The sequence below is a fragment of the Dromaius novaehollandiae genome, chromosome 6 (assembly GCF_036370855.1).
Source record: "Dromaius novaehollandiae isolate bDroNov1 chromosome 6, bDroNov1.hap1, whole genome shotgun sequence".
NCBI classification, from domain to species: Eukaryota; Metazoa; Chordata; class Aves; order Casuariiformes; family Dromaiidae; genus Dromaius; species Dromaius novaehollandiae.
Window position 1 is genome coordinate 7,567,789 of NC_088103.1, and position 18,297 is coordinate 7,586,085.

At 39.9% G+C, this 18,297-nt stretch overlaps 1 protein-coding gene across 10 annotated transcripts in view; it reads right to left on the minus strand.

The window, feature by feature from the left end:
- Positions 1-18,297, minus strand: part of LOC112981614 (protocadherin-15) — a 1,192,166-nt gene that overhangs the window by 196,566 nt on the left and 977,303 nt on the right. For 9 of the 10 annotated variants that reach the window (XM_064513568.1, XM_064513569.1, XM_064513570.1 and 6 more), the window contains 3 exons: positions 13,803-13,922; positions 7,989-8,099; positions 5,428-5,598 (listed from right to left, as the gene is read on the minus strand). In XM_064513568.1, coding sequence (XP_064369638.1) covers positions 5,428-5,598; positions 7,989-8,099; positions 13,803-13,922 — 402 coding nt within the window. Of the gene's footprint in view, positions 1-5,427; positions 5,599-7,988; positions 8,100-13,802; positions 13,923-18,297 lie in introns of those variants that run through there. The other variant, XM_064513577.1, reaches the window with a different exon arrangement.

Below are 18,297 nucleotides of genomic sequence, written 5' to 3' on the forward strand. Positions count from 1 at the left end.
AAAGTTAAAAATATCCAGTAATGCACAGGACACCTGATCTTCCATCCTCTGGAGCTATAAAATATATTTGAGAATGGCTGCAGAAACATTAATCAAAACATAAGCTTTTGCCTTTAATGATTTGCTATCATACTGATTGCAGAAAAACTTTGAAGTAACAGGTTGTAGAAGTTCTTCTCAACTAAATACTTACTTAAAACCTAAGCATGCTTGTGCTCATTTCTCATTCCCTATCCAGCCCTGAAACCATGAGACACATGGATTCATCACTGGTAAACGTAACAGAGATCTTCGAGCAATGTGAACGTAGTTAAGGATGAACATGGCGCATTTAATACAGAATTTGTTGCGTTCCTATGAACTGATTACTGAGAAATGCACATCAGAATTCAGAGTTGAGATTTTAATGTAGAAAAAGATAAGGAAATAGATATGGAGAGGAAAATCCCCCAAAATTTCCAAGCAAGACAGTGCATATTTACTGGGTTAGGCTGCAAGATCTGAACAGCCCATCTACTTTTCTAGGGCAGCCCAGCATCCCTGCAATTTCAGCACACATCTCCGATGCCACGTATCACTCCAGAGCTGCACCCTGCCTATTCAAAATGCAAAGTCACTTCTCTCCATCACAAAAATATTAAGAGAAATATGCAGTTCTCCACTAGCAGCAAAAGCCTTTTTGTCTCTGGAAGCCATAAACCCCAGCCACCCTTTACATGTTTGTTTACATCAGAGGCCATAATTGTGCTCAACCATGGTCTAATTTCAAGATGAAATGCAAATATCACTCTCTGTGATAGCACACATACCACCAGGCACTGCAAGTGTGTGTTTCGATAAAGTCTTCTGTTTAGGTGCCTCAATGTACTGAGACAGAAAGTTTCAGAAACATCATCTCCCCATCTCAGTTATGACAGCAACCACCAGTCAAAAAACAAAGGTCATCCAAAAAACCCCCATAGGTTTATATTATAAGCTACATTTTATGTTTACTGAACTATGACTGAGAAATACGGGGTTGCATGGAGCTGTAGCATTAGTCTGATGGTCTCAACAAATCCCATGAAAAGTGTATACTCAGGATTACAGTTTCATTTGAAGAGATAACAGACACAATTTGCATGAGAGGAATCCAGGCTCAAAATGAAATAGAAAATGGAAGAGCAAATGTGAAGGGTTTCCTTTGCAGAAAAAGAATTTTACAACGTCTCAAGTGAAAAACTCCTACCAACTTCAAACATCCAGACTACTGCTAACTCTTCAGGGAATGGGTGAATATCAGCTATTACGGCAACCCAAGTTATCAAATCCCATATCGAGTCTCTCCTTTTCTGATTCTGAAACTACCAAGGTGGTGAGACTCTTCCAACTGCTGTTCATTGGCTGTTGTAGGGTGCAAAATGCCAACCCACAAAAGACTTGTCCCAGGGATTTACCATGCAAACTAAAGTTGAGAGTAACTTGCTAGGTCAGCCTGAGCTTCCACAGAGATGCTAAGTAGGTTTTTCTGTGGCACTGAAACACACAGTCTTCATAATTTTGCAAAGTAATACGTGAGGCTGAGCTGAAATAAATCTATGCGGTTAGTTTAATAAAAACCTCATAACATAAAAAGAAGTTGCCTTTTTCCTCCCTGTTGTGTGACGGATAAAATCTCATAGCAAAAGCCAGAATGCTTATCCCGATGGAGGTGGTTTTCTTCTCACCTTTTCTGCTATACGACTTACACATGACTGTTGAAAGTCAAATATGGATGGGGATGAATTTACCTTTACCGACAGTCAAGCTCAATAAAGCAAAAAAATCAGTCTTCCTTGCCAGATACTGAGTGCTCAGAAGGTACCGTAAAGGGTCAGCCCCAAATTTCCCCAAAATAAATGCGAGCAGCTGCCAAACAGCAACGCACCAGGGAGGGCATCAGGAAAGTTATTTTACTGTAACAGCTAAGAGTATTTCACCTTATGATATTGAGCTATGGTGTTGCAGGAGAACAGGAGACAGCTTGTCAAAAAACTTTTGTAATTGTTTCTAAAATTTAAGAAATTAGAAGATGAAACACAAGTTGTAAAAAGCTCTTGGCATTTTTGATGCAACTATCAGTTAGATGCAAAACACCTTTTCCCCACCAACTGTGAACTCTTTGTGTGATTCTGGATGCCAAAACAGCCCTACCTGCCATCCAGATACATTCAGGATTTGTTATATTTACTGTATAGTTATAATTTCTAATGTTAGAAATCAACAGAGCATGCTAATCTTGATGGGTTGTCATGCTTTGCATACATGAAAGTCAATAAACTTGTCTGTCCCTTGCATAAAGTAGTCATCACACTTCTCCTTGGAAAAGAAAAACGCTTGTTGAAGTGATCACAAAAGACTCTCCTCAGTTTTAAATATAGAACATACAATGACCTAATTTTGCAGTGCGATAAATAACATAACTCTTGATTTCTGCGACAGTAGAGCAAAACTGTTCATTTCGCCTTAGCATCAGAAATCTGCAGTTTCCATAGTTTCGAGACCAAGGCCTCCCGGGAACATGCGACGCTCTTCAGAGGGGACTCGCTCACCAGCTGATCAAGCAAGGCTTTCACCTAGTGGGGTTACAATCCCGCTCCTGAACACCTTCAGTTTTCTTCCCCTGAATTCAAAACAGTTCAAACAACTAAGCAGGTCCCTCCTGCTAGTAGAAGCTTGCCGGCCTCTAAGGACAATTCCTGCTCTTCAATGTCTTTCTTCTCAACAGCACTGTTCTTTGGGGGACTTATTATTATTATTATTATTTTTAAAAAAGCCTTTTATCTAGCGGTCCTGAGCTGAAGACCCATCTCCTTGAGTCTATCAAAGGGACGGCTGAGCCAACAGTCTTTGCAGAGTCCATTTGCCTGCTAAAACACGACTCCTATGTATCCTGAGGATAATTAGTACAAAAATAAAACAAAACACCTTTCTCTAGAAAAATACACTAGTGGGGCATTAATAAGCAATGTCTCCTTGCAGCACAGCTGGTTGTTTCAAGTGTGCAATCTTAAACTGAATGAGCATAAAAAAAAGTAAACAGGTATCAGGTAGCGTGTGGGTATTCATGTGGACCGATAATTATCCTACACAACCTGATAATGAACCAGAGCTTATCACAAAGTAGTTCAGCAATTCATTAAATCAATTAAACTTTTTTTTTCTACTGCTAATTTACTTTCTTCCTCTGCATGACGCTAGAAAAACTTCAGTATAAAAAGGGAGAAAACCTAAGAAACTCAAACATACTTGGACTAGCTAGAGGACACGGGAGGTTCATAAATGCATCCTTTCATCTACACACAGAAAACGATATATATCTGCATGCATATATCCACATCATTTTACTTGTGAACATGGAAGAATGCATTTGAATATATACATAAATATATGTGTGTGTGTGTGTATATAATTATATTTTTAAGACAATATGTTTGGCTTGTGGAACTTGAGTATTTAAAAGGTGTCTGCTAACTCATTGTAAGACATCACTGAAGCAGTATCTTGCATTTCCCTGAAAGAAATTGTCAGAGGATTTGCCTGCATGTTTAGAGGCAGAATTTTAAACACTGATGTAAGAGCAGGCTTTGCTGTCCTTTTTGCAAGATATCAATTTTTGTAATGATTATTAGAGGACTCAAAGGTCAGTGGACTTGCTGGATTTCCCCCCCCCCCCCCCCCGGTCTGGGAATTTTACTCCATCGCCTTTGCGGACACCAGCTCAGCCTCAACAGGTACGAGCAAATCACTGCTGCTCACTTACCACAGGGCAGAGCACACCGAGCAGCTAATGTGCTATAAACACACCCAAAGGTTTGTCCGTTTTTCTCCTACTCTTACTAGTTACATTAAATTCTGTATTTATAAATGCTTTACTTTACGGATCAGTTTAGTCTTGCGTTTTAAGACAGGACTTTTTTTCTAGCTACTGCTTCTAAAAAATTTGCACTTTAAATGTTCTTTGTTCTAGATTTGTTAATACTCCTTCTAACATTCACTGCCCCCCCCCCCCCAAAAAAAAGAAGAAAAAAAAAGATGATAGTGGACTAAAACCAGTCTCTTAGCCTGTGTAATTGCTGCTATTAAAAAACACCCATCAATTATCATTCTGTCCTATTTGTTATACTAGCTGGAAGACTCAAACATTACAGTGTAGTAAATTATGATCTTCTGTAAAAACAAAACAAAACAAAAAAAACAACCAGGGCAAGTAACTTGAAATAAACTGTTCTGAGGAGCGTATTGGTCATCGTTGGAGTGAAGCACCGCCACTGCGGGCAGCTTGGGCCTCTCTGCGCATCATCACACTGCTGCTATTGGGAAAAATATAACACCCAGGTTTTCTAGCTGAATCTTTTTATGCATCATAGGTATCTTCTAAGTGTATTATCATTTAGGAGTCAAGTAAATATTTGAGGTACCATGTTCAAATTTTGAGTTCAAATATCCTTATGTTTATCAAAACAGCTGCGACGCTACACAAGCGGATAAACATCAAGTCACAGGTAGTTTATCAACAGAGCTGTTTTCTCATCTCATCTATCAGATTATCCAAGGTGCTGTCTGACACAAAAAAGAAGCCAAAAAGCAAACAAAAAAACGCTGGCAGCTTAACAAATGGTAGCTTGTGAAGTTAAACAATGCTTGTTTTGCGGCTCAGCACCTAGACACTAGTCAGGTTGCTCCATATCAATACCAATGAATCAACAAATTCACATAAAACAAGTTCACTGTGGGCACACAGTTTTACCCGCCACAGAGATGCAGGTCTATCATACCTAGCAGCATCTCCGGGAAGGCAGGGGAGCGAGCATCTTCTTGCGTCAAGAAGGGATGAAGCTCTCACCTCTTCCTTCTGCAGTTCATGCAAAAAGAGCCTTTCACTGACCTTCACCCCTGTGCTAATGGGCATATTAACTGGCATGTTCAGTACAAGCACCTGCATGCGATCAACACGGGTTACTCTATTGCCTCTTGACCAAAACTGGGCAAAATGAAAACTGATCTTTTCCGAGACAAGCACCTAGCTCCTCAACCCCCAGAAATCATTCTCCTAAGGTCTGTAGCAAACCTGAAGGGAATAACATGGAAAGTCTCTTCTCAACGCTTCTTAAAAATATTTCAAGGGCAGAATGTGGACAGACCAAGAAAAGCAATTCTGCAATTGTACCACCTTTGAACAAAACTCAGCCCTCGACGTAGTAAGCAGGTAGTTTGCCATTGCATCAATAAAGCTACAATTTCACTGCCTGCTCCTACATACATCTTACCGTGGTTTTGTTCTATTTAGCATATAAAGCCTTGTAGAAAGCCTGTGTGACCATGCTAGTTTTAGTTCTCAATTGTGTCCACACAAAAAGATGACACTAGCATAGAAACAAGTGAGAGAGAGAAATTGGGACAACTTACAGGATCAGTCAGTTCTGGCAAGCTCGCTTGGTAGGTGAGCGGTCTGCAGTCCCGAGTGTTATTCACCAAGACACAGGGAAGAAACATTGGTCCCAAGTCATCCCCATCGAGCACGTCCACTGTGAGTGTGGTCGTACTCGTTCTTCGCTCGTTAAGGTTCTGGGCTCGGTCCTGTGGGGAGAACAGGTCACTTTTGGTATAGCTGTATAAATTCAGGATCTACAAACAAATCTGAAGTTAAAGCTAAAGGCAAAACACATAGCCAACAATCATGAAAATTATGGGAAATAACTAATTACAGAAGCTTCTGCCTCACAGCTCCAGTCTTTCATTTGACAAAGCCTCCAAACATGCAAAAAGATAAAAGTTTACTACTTTAATTAAGAAATACTATGAGGCACCTATCACTCAAAACTAATAAACTTGAGAAATTAATTTTCAGGAAATGCATCAAATGAAGATACAAGTCATATAAAATTTATAAAGACACAGCATATTTGCACAAAAGAAAAAGCCTCTTGTACCTTGCTTATAATCTGAAATACACTTTTATGCTATCTCCTAAAGGTCTGCCAACTACTGGTCCAGGGCACCAGGATGCTGGGGGTCCAGAGCATCACTTAGTAAGATATCAAGGGAGAGATATTACAGGGCCTTCCACTTCCATAAGTTAAAAACATACGTAGTAATCTTTTATAATAGACAGTGGAGAGGACCTAATCCGACTCTTTACACCACAATTTAAGAAGAATTTAGCCCAAATGGAAAAATTCAAGAGGCCAGCAGTGAGAGAGATCCAAAATCTCCAAACTATACTCTGTGATTTGTCTAGAGAACGAATAATATTGTTTGTGCATTAAAAAGCTGAAAAACACTTCTGTCCCCAGGAAAGCGGCTACGATGCTCCAACCCAGAAAAATCTTCCTTGTCTTATCATAGGGTAACATTTTAAAAGTCCTTCGTTCTTTTCTATCAAACAAAAAGTTATGCTGCTTAATATCAGCATCTGTGTATCAGGGAAATAGGTTGTTGCTTTTTCTAAACCAGATGGGATTTTTTTTTTTTTTAATTAAGGAACCGCAGGGTTTTTTTTCCTTTTTCCTACTTTGCATTTCACTTGGAATGTATTTACAGCCAGTAAATATGGGAATTTCTGAATTTGGCTTTATGGTCACTGATAAGCAAACAACGCCAGCTCTGATGAGAAGTGAAGCAGCCTGCATCACCAACTAATCTGTTCATATTTACATCCACTCACTAGGGGCCTTTGAGTAACACTGGGTCAAAGCACAGATACAGGATAATTAACTTCAGATAATATCTTCAGGATGCAAGAACAATAAGTGATCACTGCTAATGCAATCAGTATGATTGCACAATAAATACATCAAAGGGAAAGAATTAAGTGCATCCAGCAAGGCTTTGTAAAATAAAAGAAAGCACAGGGCAAGCTCTTGAGCAAGGCTGTGGAGCTTAATCGGAGCCTTTCTCCACAATCTAGTTTCTCCTCTGCGAGCACTCAAAACTTCACAGCTCTGAGATGAAGGGAAAAGAGCTGGGAGCACACAGGGGTGATGAGCAAGATAAATCATTGATTTAAAAAGTTTCAAGCCCCCCCATATGCCTGTTTGAGAGATCAGCAAGTAACGGTCCCAGCTGTAACTATGCAGGCCAGGAAGGGTTTGTAGAGATACGTAAGTGCAAAAAGCACTTCTGCACTCATTTGGAGGCACCCCCTGAGCCTACCGGGGAAATGCTGAGCATATCACAAAATATGGAGGAGAGTGGATTGCATGACCTTAGTAAAACAGATAACTTTGTACCACAAATTCAACTGCTATAAATGAGTGAATTCAGGAGCAAGCTGCCTTGAAGTTATTCCGGAGCACCCGCATTTCCCCACAAATGAAGTCATACCACAACAGTCATAAACAACAAAAGAAGTATTTTCATCTCACCTATTATTAGAAACACCAAGAAGGGAAAAAGCTTTTCACTGTTTTCAAGGGCACCAAAAACTTCTCTGATGACAGATATATCAGATACAGTTTAAACATCACTTTTATCCCTGGCATGCATTATCCACTGCTACTTGCTCTGTAAAAACCTTTAAATGCACATACAGTGGGACTTGAAAGAAAAATCACCTTGTTACAGAAAACTGCATTTCCAGCCTGAAGGATACAACTAAATTGTATCCATTAAACTCATAAGAGATCAAATTAGCATCACTAGATGTGTTAGAAAATGAACACTTAGCAACACTAAAATGCACTTCTCTGCATGGGCTATACTTAAAATATACCACTCATTTCTTGCGCGGAGAAGATTGTCTTGTTACACACCTTGGGCAAGCTTTTTTAGCCAGTAATAATATGTCTAAGCTTTCAAAGACCGTAAGTACCCAGAGAGATCTTAAATAGGATTTTGACAGTGGCAACTTCAGGAGAAGAGCATATCGGACCTGGCACTCAAGCAAGACTTTTCCCTAGGAAAATCTCAATAACCGAGCCTGGAAAGGAACCAACGGTGTAAGGGGCTACTACTGGATCTATACTTACATTTGCTTGAACAATCACAAAATAACGAGTCTTATCTTCATAATTTAGCCTTTCCCGTAAAACCACGGCTCCGGACAAAGTGAGAGGAATGTCAAAGGTCCTGTTGGAAGTCTGCAAAAGTTAAAACAGTAAAAAGAGATTGAACATACTTGAAACCACCATCTGCCACGGGCTCACAAACCAACATCTAACCGTTCTGATCTTTTCCGTACTGCGATCCTGTGTTAGCAGTGGCATGTGCAGAAAGGCTTCTCCTACTTGCCAACAGGCAGTTCAGCTCTTCAGTTCCTACAGTTCACCTTGCCTTCCTCCTCTTTTCCTCACTATTTTAGAAAATATCAAATATCAGAGACTAAGACATCCACATCGTTGCATTTATTATCGCCTCTTTGAAATGATTCGCTTTGACTAATAACCTGTTTTTCAGGAGGATTAACTCTATAAATGGAGGTGAGATCTAGTTCCAGTTCTATCATAAAGTTAATTACGCTGGAAATCTTTCCATGCTTCAAACTACCAATGTATAACAAAGCTAACCTAAAAGTATGTTATAAGGGTGACAGCTGTACAATATTCTAAATTCTCTCAAGAGAAAACACAGCAAAGGTGCAAAGTACTATTCTTTCCATAAAAATATAACAAAGACATTTTTTTCCTCTAATGATTTAAAGTTGAAATATCCGCTTAAATTGCACTTTGCTCTTCAGGATGCGAGTGATAACAGGTGTTAAATTAGCCATGTTGCGTTATGCAGGAAAATAGGCTTGCCAAAGACATTGCAAACTCTTGTGCCAATTAACTGGAGGTGCTGTTTGCTTGTGTCGGAATTTGGTGCTCCCATCTTTTAGGATAAAAGTAAACATATAAATATACAGTAAAAGCTGGAAAAAAAATCTATGCAAACTATTTCCACTGAGGCAAAACAGGAAATTATGATAGAGCTTGCTGTTGAAGGAAGATAGGAAAAGCCAAGTAAGGTAACTTTAAATATCCCTGAGGTAAGAAACATTTTAATACTGTCCAAAAAAGTTACATTTTAGCTTTTGTCACCTTGGTGTGCACTACTAGATAGGGAGCAACCAAAGGCATCGAATGAGATGAGCAGAAGAGTTTCCCTGTCGTGAGAACGAGTGCATTACATATTTCAACCCTCTTTTACACTACAAAAAGGGTTTTCTTTTTTTTTTTTTTTTTTCTAATAGTTTGCTCAAATAAGCAGGCAGGTGGTGAGCTGTGCACATGTCCCTATGCTTAGTCTGCAAACTGACTGCTTCTGCCACAGTTCAGACCCTGAAGAAGCTTCAAGGCAATTAACAGATGTGTGCAAGACCGCTGCCTCCCAACTGCATTTCCATGTTACACGGAAACGAGTCAGGGGCAAAGCACACGCTGAAAGTCAAGAATATCGAGGGCTCCTTTATGCTTGCTGGCAGGAGGGCAACGCTACAGCACCTGCTTCAGCCAGGAGAACAAAACTAGGTCTCCTCGGCAAGCTTCGCAATGCAGGCGACAAAACGCTTTTGTTCATAATTTCTAATACAGAACATTCACTGGCCCCTAAATCTTGAACAAAACAGTAAAAATTGAGCAACAAATCCACCAAAATTAAAAGGGTGAAACGAAATCTTTTCTGAAGGCCGAAAGCGGCAGGATGGCTAAGATCGCTGCCTGGGCGCAGACCTACCGAGCTAGACCTAAAATTAGCCTTTGGGGAGAGAAGAAAAATCATTTACAGGTCACTCAGCTCCATTCCCTAAATAGTAGTGAGACAAGTGTTCTACACTCTTTATTACATCTTGGATAATTAGGAGCACAAAACTATTTTAAGAATCGTGCCTTTCAATTTCAAAGATATTAAAGTGATTTACAAGGCGGCTACAATACACAGATTATAATACATCTAACAAAAATAATCCCTTCTATACCAAAATGGGGTTTAGCGTATTATAGAACCATAGGACAATGGAGGTTGGCAGGAACATCTGGAGATCATCCAGCGCCCGCTCAAAGCTGGGTGAACTTCAGGTTGTTCAGCGTCTTGGCCAGCTGGGGTCTGAACTCCTCTGAGGATGGAGGTTTCCCAACCTCTCAGGGCCTCTGCTCCAGTGTTTGACCAACCTCACGGGGGAATTTCCCCCCCCCACACACACACACAACTTTTAATCAGAATTTCCCACATTGTGCCTTGTGCCCATTACCATCTTTCTCCTGCACACCGCCGAGAAGGGTCTCATTCCACCTTCTCCACAACACGCACTAGGCAAGCTGAAGCCAGAAGCAAAATTTCTCCCATATTTCTCCCTTAGCCTTACCATCACAAGCTTTTATGTCCTGGAGAATTGTTCAACAAACACTTAATATAACAACCTCTCACGCTCAATCAGACACTGCTTCTTGGGACCGGGTGAATCTCCTTGGAGCATAATCACACATCATGTTTTTATTGCCGCTTCCATGCAGTTTTGATGTTAAATTTACAAGTGCTAAAAGCACTCTTCTTGTTCATGCTAATTTTGTATTTATATATAATATATAATTTATATAGACAGTCTATACATAATAAATGATTTTATATGTTTCTATATATATTCATATAAATAAAATCTGCCCCGAGCCATAGGAAGCACGTTGCCATGCATGCTCCAGGATCACCCCCAGCCCCAGTCCAACCCTCAAGGCTTTTCTGTTTCCCAGTTAAAAAGCGGTGGTGCTGCAGAACTGTGCTCCCACCTTGCACTCTGCGGTACAAGTCATCCAGACATGAGAATAAAAATCTCCCTCGCAGTTTCAATATTCACTTGTGTAGGTGTACAGAGGAGGCGGGGATTCAGCTTTCGCAACACAGCTGCATGCTTTAGAGAAGCACGATAGACTAGATTGCCCGAAGTTTCATTAGTCCCTACTCATCTATCTGCTACCGCAGACCCCCAAATCCATACAGGATCCTACTGGCACAGAAATTCATTTTAACTGGTATCTCTGTCGTAACAGAAAACGTCACAGAGACAGGCAGCTGAGTGTTATATGCCCTACTACTTTTCTTTCGCTTCCTTCGGCTAAGGAAAGTTTTACAGCATTATCTACATGATAGCTACGGAGACTGGAATTATATCAAGCACATTTTACATGGTTTTTTATATTTTGCATGTGTATATCTTTCCAATTAAAAAACAAAGCTACTTTGAATTTCTAGAACAAAACTTCTTGTTTTTAACCATTGTTTTTAATGTCTAAATTGGTCTCTAATGAAACTTATGAGTAATAACCCAACTGCTTTTTCTACGGCAGCAAATTAAGTCATTATTGCAAAACAACACTATGGACATCTTGTCACAGGATAAGGCTGGGAATCCTAGGAGTAGAGATATGTTTCCCACTAAGCTCTAGGCATCATTTTGAGGACAGGTTTGTTTCCCAGGTGAAGGAAGAAAATTCGCCTACAGCAGATATTACACAGTATCTTTCTGGCAAGGCGACTGCTGCAGTGAAGCAGCTTGCAATGGCGAGAAGTCTCTGCCACAAGCACACGCAATATGCATTGCTAGGTAAAGCAGTATCATGTGCATAAAGGTGATCTACAGATGGAGGAATCGAGTTTGGTTTATTTGGAACGCACTACTAGATACAATACTAGGGAACAATCCCATAAGACTACCACCAATCTGAAGAAGTTGTTCCAAACAGGAAAGTCTGTCACTGTTCTCCACCGTGACTGGGAGAACGTGAAGAAATAAGTTTAGCGGAGCATGCAAAGAAAGAAAAAAATTCTAAATGCTTTTTAATGCTCTGTGTAGCAAAACACCAGACCGAACCCCTTGGGGATGCTTTAGTATCCTTTGCTAGCAGCTAGACAAGCCCCCCCCCCCCCCCCCAAGGATGACCTAGATTGACTGAAAGCTACTGTGGTTGTGGGAGATGCTTACACTGCATTCGTGAGATGACTTTCAGCATTATAATGCTCTAACAAATAATAATACTAATAAACTAATAATAGACTAAGTACAAATCAGGTCTTCTCTTTCACTGTGGTGCAATGTATTTTAATAGAAGCGTGCAATAATTCGGCCTTTTTAAAATCCTTTGTTAGGATGCATGCATCTTCAGGCATCCACATGCATCTTCAATACATACTTTTTAAAAAAAACATTGTGTGATTTTCTGGAGTTATTTTTAAGACATACTTCCTTAAACCTCAGTGCCAAACATCTTTATAGTTTTTATCGCTAAAAAAAAAAAGACCAACAAAAGAACACAACCATTTGAGCTGTTGCTGCAAAGTACTGTAAGCAAAGATGAGACAAAACAAAAACACAAAGGTTTTGTCTATTTGTTTAGGATTTCTTTCCAAACTTGAACCTACTTTTCCATTGTGTCATCTACTCCAATCCTTACTACTTTCCTAGAAAGCACTTACCTTTGTTTATAAAGTTCAGAAGACAACCTTCAGCAATACAAAAGAGTATCTGAGAATGTAACGTGACTAACTCACAGATCCTGCGCTAGTAATTTCACTTATTTAAGTGGTCCCACTGAAGGCAATGGCACAAATTCAAGGTACTGTTTAAGTCTGCACATTAACTTCATTACTAAGGAATGACTTTCTATGTTGTGTATATTTGGCATTACTTCATTTTTAAATCATTATTTTAAATTATTACCAATACTAGTCACAATTCCACCTGGCTTAGCGCTCTGCAGAATTTCTCAAGCAACCGTCTTTGGCCTCAAGATATGCAGAAATATGTATCTGGGTAAGTATTATTCCTCAGTGTGTAATTGTACACGGTTAAAAACTACCCTATTGAATAGTAGAAAAGGTAAGTTCTCAAATAATTAATGCACATCAACATATTCCCTGATACTTTCACTGTTATATAAAATTCTACCTGCTAACAAACACAAGCATTAAGTCTAATTCAGAAGCTATTTAAACTCTTGTTGACTTCAACAGAAATAGGACTAAACTGTTTATGTGGTATACAGCTTAAACAATGTAAATTAAATCAAAAAATGGTACATCTATACTTCAATGGACAAACAGATGTTTTTTTTCTCCCCACAAAGCCATTTCTTCTCCAGTTCGCCTCAAATAAAAATAAGGAATTTTAATGAAAGATTGTTAAGTATATGCCTCCCCCCCCCCATTTGAGCTCACACATCTTCTTTGAGATGAAAACATAATCGGGTTGGCATATTTTAACAAATTATTACACCAGCTGATCCACAGTAAGTGTCTGTGTGCTTTTAGCCCATGGCAAAAGACAGCTCAGTTTACAAAGCAGGATTGCTAGAATTGCCCTGAATTTGTTAAGAAAATGCATGTGAACACTTAACACACATCCCCTATGTGCAGTAACTTGTTATAACAGAAAAAAATCACGCATTTGAGCCTAAAGAGCATTTAGTTTACTACTTTAAGCTATTTGTCTCTAAAGGTATGTGTTTGCTTGCACAAACAATACCTACATATCACTACTGTTTCATTAAAATACTATACACCCCTCCACAAAAGACTGATTTTTAGATAGAAGTGGTTCCATGAAAGAAAGAAAAAAGTCATGCCCCTTAGGACAGTACCTTTGCTATGACTATGAATAGTAAATGCATAAGAGTAAATACAACTACTTATCACGGATGGAAAATGCGTGCCAAAAATGAAGCGTGTCAGTAACAATGGAGAAGGGGATGGGTTATTAGTGACCAAATATCCTAAATTGGGCAGGAAGCTATCAAGGTCCGAAATCCTTGATTACGCCCAGCAGTAACCCCCCATTCATCTGCTGCTCCGAGTCCGCTGCGCAAGCCCACACTTGCCTTGTCGCTGGGGTTGTACTGGATGACATACTCGATCTGGCCATTCGGCCCGTCGTCGATGTCTGTAGCACCGCTGTTTCCGGAAAACCCCGTGAAGATGGTCGTTCCCACTGGCGTTAACTGCAAGAACGGGGAAAGGTTAGATAGCCTTTAAAACCCGACAGGTATGCAAGAAACAAGAAAAGAAGCATTTGCAAAGAAAAAAAAAAAACAAAACAAAAACCTTTCTGTAGCACTAGTCTCTAAAGCAAGTCAGCCTCACCTCTCCCTTTTTTTGGTCTGGAAGCTCAGGAAAAGACAAATATTTAAGACACAGTACGCTGATAACCTACTTTAACTGACATTATGGGTCATACATGAAGTAAAATAAAAATTTCCATTTCTATTTCCCAGCTCTGTATTGGGACAACATCCCATTTGCTCGTTATAAAAAAGGATGATGATGAGAAAAGCCTTGGAACTAAAAGTATTCAAGAAGTAAATAAAAAGAAAGATAAAAATAAATAAAAGCTACTTTTTCAGACTAAGGCAGGAAGAATAAAGACAATCTACAAAAGTAAATAGAATTTATTCAGGAATGTCTTCATGAGAATGTGAATGAGGTCAGATAAATATTATTATATGCACACACAGACACACAGAGAGCTTTGTAACTTTAAATACGGACAAGAAAGATGTTGTTTTCTCAATGTTTTGCTGTCAGCAACTGAATACTTGTGAAATTACACTTGGAAAATGTGTTAATTCAGTTTACCTAAACAGCATGAAATCAAGGGCCATTGAAACCAAGCACAGAAGTCCAACAGACTTCTTGGGAGCTGTAATTGCTGAATATTTAAACCTGAAAAACAAATGAACAGACCGTTCTGCACTCAGCATGGACACCAGTAGTACATATAGGCATGCCTCCTGCTGCCCTTCCCTCGTTACACCAGAACTTTTGGCCCTTGAATTCACATGGAGACCCACCGTTAATACCCTTTTTCCTTCCTCCAAATTTCACAATAACCTAACTGCACCTATAGGGCCCAACAAGATTTGAAATGTTGTAAAAAGAAAAGGCCAAGGAAAAAGGGTCATTCAAACACTGGTTGCGAACGTAGACTATGCTATTTCACGTTTTGTAGTTCAACACCATACGGCAAAGAACTACGAACTGTCGCTTTTCATTGTCTGCTCCTATATTCGTAGCTCCTGATCTTGTTCTGTTCATAAAACCATTAATTACTTGCACATAGTTACCTAACAAATATTTTCAGAGCAGAGAGTATTGAAGCTCCGGAATAAAACCCACCAACTTTGAGAAAGCCTTTCAGATAAGCCCCGTGCACACCTTCTAATACTTACTCGAATTACCTATACATATGTCTTTTGCTACAAATTTGACTTGCTTACTGTTGGTGCAGCTAGTAAAAATATTACATGTAGATCTAGGAAGTTGAGTTTTTCCCCAGTGCCTATTCATTTTGGGGGGCGGGGGGGAGAATGAGGCTCTCTTTCTATTTTTTTCTTTTTTTAAACGAAGAACAAATCAATTTGACAACCAATTCAGATATTTTGCTGTAGTTATTTTTTCCACCATAAATAAAAGACTTTGGGGTTAATCCTTTCTTAAAGGATGCAGTTTCACAGTGGAAAGAGAGGGATGACGGACAAAACAGAAAAACAGCTTTGAGAAGAACACAGTCTACATTTGTAATAGGCTGGAAAGCAGGGTGTTAAATACACTATAAAACCCTGAGTTTCTTAACTGTCTTGCTGGATTAAGCTAGCTACAAAGAAATACTCGTTTGTTACTACTTACTCTACAGGAGTGCCCTTTGCTGGACACCTGGAGTTGACTGCAAGACCAGTATGCTCTTCGAAAGCAGAGGAAATTATCAGATGAAAACAAGTAAGAGATCTCCATTTAAAAAACAAACAAACAAAACATAACAACAAAAAAAACCCTTCCTAATGCTTGTCTGCGCAGCCACGTTATAGCAGGAGAACAGCCCAACAGCACCAACAACAAACGCAGTGTTTGTCCGGCTCCCGTTCTAGGAGGACACTACAACTCGGAGTAGCAGCGTATTCGGGGTAGAGCTCCCACCCAGCATCCTGGAAGGTGAGACCACCCAAACTGCGTGTCCCAACGGCTGCCGAGGAGCTGAGGACTGGACTCGTGAAAGTATTCAGGAGCTGAAGGATGCAGAGAGCTGTCCGGGTGGCCTTCAGAGGTTCATGCATGCTTGGTTTCCACCGAGTTCTGCCAGCAGCTCCGCACAGCAACAGTTACTACTTATTGGCACTGTTTCATCCAGAGTAGCAATATCAGCTTCCTGATAAATGATGACTAGCTTAAAAAAGCTCCAGCACTGTCAACCATATTGTTAAGCGATAACAAAGGAGACTGTCATAAAACTGAAATAGCAGTAAACATCAGAATTGCAACTGTCTGTTCTTATTGTAAAAGTCAAAAACTAAAGTCTTGGACTGAATGAAGTGCATCCAAAATAACTGACTGCAGATGCACAGACCTGCATGACTAACATACAGGCTTCTCCGTATATCTACGTTTTCTTTTATGCAATACAAATGACATCAGGAACAAGACCGAATCAATCCCCTACCACTACCTATTCCTGAAAGTCAGGAAAAATTAACACTCCACTTTCCAGGCTGCCCAAGATCTCATGTTAGAGATTACTGCAGCTTTCGGAAAAAATCCCGATGAGATCTTAACTAAATGCCTCAGACTCCATCTATAATCGTTAGCGAGAGGCGCTTGGCATACAAAGCTGCACAATATTTTTACACAGAGATCTCACATTGGGATAATTTACCGTTAGCCAGCAACATCACTCTTACCCATATTTGTGAGGGTTTTCTGGCAGACTGCTGCCAGCGTTTGCTTTATTTTTGGAACAATAAGGAGAAATAGTGCAGAATAAAACAATTTCAAGCAAACTATGAGGACAGGGGGCAGTTTCCATTGCTGTTAACAAAAGCAAGGTCTGAGCCCAAGTGAGGAAGCTTTGTCGGGGAGCCCCGCCAGGAGGACTGGAAGTATGAAGACATTTTATTCAGTCAATAGAACACACTTTTTCTTTTTTAACCTTAAAAAAATAAAAAGCCCACATCACAACCACCCAGATGATACTGTAGCTAGTCTAGTTATCTGCATCTAACCTGCAAGTCATACATTTGAGAAACACAGTTATTTGAACCCCTCATCATCTTGTTATCTAGTTGTCAGCCTGACAAATAGGACCACAAAACAAACATATTAAAATTTAATGCCCAAATTGTGCTGCAGCAAAAAGCAGGAAACAAGTTGGCAGTATCGTTTTATTAAGGGAACATTTCACGTCACGCACCGTGACATTCAATATCCAAAACCAAACGCAAACAAATTCCATAAAGTGGCTTTCCCGTTAAGCGCAGCAGACCAGCAATTTGATGTAGCTCTGTGAAAGTATATTCTACCCTACATATATACTGCGCTGGGAAAACTGGGGGAAATCTTCCCAGAATTAAGCAGAGTATTACTATTTAACAAACAAAGGTATTTTGGACATAAAGGAGCAACGGCACAATAATTATTTTGTGCTTTGTGTATGTTATAATGAACAATTGATATATAGCTTATATACAGGATGTTCTTAAATTTCTATCAGATAAATTCCCCTCCTGCCACCAGTTTTGTTCAGCTACATACAGCGCAACATAGCTTATGAACTACAAACTTCCCCTACTTTTCCACTTTGGGCTCTGGAGGGCAGAACTGGGAACTCAGTTCAACTTATAAACTTCTACACGGATGCACGCTCTCTAGACAGTGAAGACTTATGTAGGGCTCAGATCAGTCCATGCCATTGCTACACCAACCTGTAGCAGAGATCCTTTACCACTCCTCTGTTGCTCCACAAATTTTTTCTATATATACAAATTCTTACCCCAACCTTTCTCTTCCATTTTAGTGAGAAATTCCCTCCTAGATCTGAAGAACCTTCCTAATGATACTACTTACTTGGTATGCACAAACACAGTCTACATCAGCTTCCATGAACCATCAATCTCCACTGAAGATTGCTTCAGCCAAATTGCTAAATTGACTTTATCTTAATATAAAATCCTGGCAGACATAAGATGGCACATAGCTAGTCAAGGTTCATACTTGAACCAAGGCTCATTTGGTGCACCTCAGCTAGCTACCCTGAGGTGAAGAAGGGAAATTCTCCACAAGCTAAAGACAACGGATCGGGTGGAAAATCTTCCAACACCAGATCTTCTGGAAACTGGGAACGTGGAAATATTTCTACAGAGGGGTTCTCAGCTCCTTTGCCTTGCGGCCTTTGAGAAGGGTCCAAAACCAGCTCCAGAAAGTGTCACTTAGCTGTCCCCAGAGCCCCAGCAGTCTCCTTCCTGTTAGACGTGCCTACCTCCGAGAGCATCCCGGAGAGAAGCTGTGTTTCTCGGTGTTAAAGTTTAGTATCTCCTACAAGAAGAGACT